Raw genomic sequence first — 1,545 nt, 5'->3', positions numbered from 1 at the left:
GGCGGTCAGCACGGAGGCAGCGGCCGTGGTAGGGGTGCCGTGGGCCGGGCGGGCCGGGCGGCCGCTCCTCCGCATGGCAGGGGCCCGGGGCCCCGGGACTGGGGTCGCGGAGGGCTCTGAGCCAAGCGGGATCCCCGCGGGGCCGCAGCAGAGCCGAGGCAGTGCCGGAGCCGGGCCGGGCCGGGCCGCGGGGGGCGGGGGAGGCAGCGAGGGGCCGGGGGCGGGGTCGCGGAATTCCCCGGCGCTGCGGAGCCCGCCGCCCCCATTGGCCCGGCCCGGCTCGTTACGTCACGGCGGGTGGAGCAGGGAAACCCCCGCGCGCCACGTGACCCCAGGCCGCCGGGGCCGGCCGGGAAGAGAGGGCGGGACCAAGCCCAGGGTACCCTGGCGCTGAGAAACCGGGCCCATTTTACTGAGTGGGACTTGAACCCAGGGCCCATGGCTGCTGAGATGGAAACCTCCAGAAGGAGGAAAGGGAACTGGGGGAATGGCTGGGCTCGGCGGGAGCCGCAAAAGGTGGAGGGGCAGGCAAGGGCTCCGAAAAGGAGGACAAGGGGGAGCCCCGGACATTTTGTGAAGCACAATCCGGGAAGAGGTCTGACAGAAGGGTCAAAGGGCACGCTGACCCGGGACAGGCCTTCTGGGGGGGGGGGGCAGCCCATCCAGCTGTCCCCCTTTACTCTCTGCCAGACGCCCCCAGGACTCCCTTCTCTGCCCCGCAAACAGGGAGTGAGGGAGGATGGGCGCCTGGGATTGATACCAACCCAGCAATCCTCCACTTGCCCGAGGCTACAAAGCCACTGCCCGGAGGCTGGGCTTAGCAGTCGGGCCCCCTGGGCGGGGCCTTGAGCAGCCTGACCCCCCTAGAGGCCCAATGCCCAGGTAGCTGGGGAAGAGGCTGCTGGCGGGCCAAGGTCTGTCCCGAGCCCCCTCAGTCAGGAGGGGCCAGGCCTGCAGGTCACTCGATGCCTGGGTGGGGCCCCACACTGGACATCAGGGGATGGCCTCAAACGCAGCTCTTTGGAGCCACCTTTCCCAGGCTGCCTCTGGGCCCCCTGTTACAGCAGGCAGGAATGGCGCTCTCGCTGCTGAAGCCCTTCCCTCCAGGGAGAGGAAAGTCCTCATTCAGTGCACCCGCACCTGGGGTTCTCCCTCCTGCTCCCCCCCCACAGGCACTTGCTGTGGCCACCCTCCCATGCACAGCAGCTCAGCCATGCCCTGCCCCAGACGGGAATGTGCCAGGAGAGGGCACCATTCTCCCCCAGCCCCCACTCAAGGTGCGGGGGGTAGAGCCAAGCTCTGGGGCCCATGTGCAGGGAGGGCCGGGCCCCGTCCTTCCTTGGTGGTCAGCCCTGGGGACGGACAGTTGGGAGTGTGTGCCAGCTCACAGCGTGGGGGGAGAAAGGGAGGCCATCTGCTCTCCTCTCCCCAAGGCTCCCCACAATGCCTTCAAGGCCCAGGAGAGCAGCCTCCCCTCAGAGCCAAGGGGGCAATGGCTGCAGCTGCCCTGGGGCTGGGCAGGGTGAAGGAGGAGGTGCCCCGGTA

At 69.4% G+C, this 1,545-nt stretch overlaps 1 protein-coding gene across 1 annotated transcript in view; it reads right to left on the bottom strand.

The window, feature by feature from the left end:
- The window catches only part of RELB (RELB proto-oncogene, NF-kB subunit), a 25,670-nt gene extending 25,520 nt beyond the window's left edge, over positions 1 to 150 (bottom strand). The window contains exon 1 of the mRNA XM_044671087.1: positions 3 to 150. Coding sequence (XP_044527022.1) covers positions 3 to 75 — 73 coding nt within the window. The 5' untranslated portion in view covers positions 76 to 150. The remainder of the gene's footprint in view (positions 1 to 2) is intronic.
- Positions 151 to 1,545: the final 1,395 nt, after the last annotated feature.

The sequence above is a fragment of the Gracilinanus agilis genome, chromosome 3 (genome assembly GCF_016433145.1).
Source record: "Gracilinanus agilis isolate LMUSP501 chromosome 3, AgileGrace, whole genome shotgun sequence".
NCBI classification, from domain to species: Eukaryota; Metazoa; Chordata; class Mammalia; order Didelphimorphia; family Didelphidae; genus Gracilinanus; species Gracilinanus agilis.
Note: the sequence above shows the minus strand (reverse complement) of the source record. Positions and strands in the feature narration are given on the sequence as shown.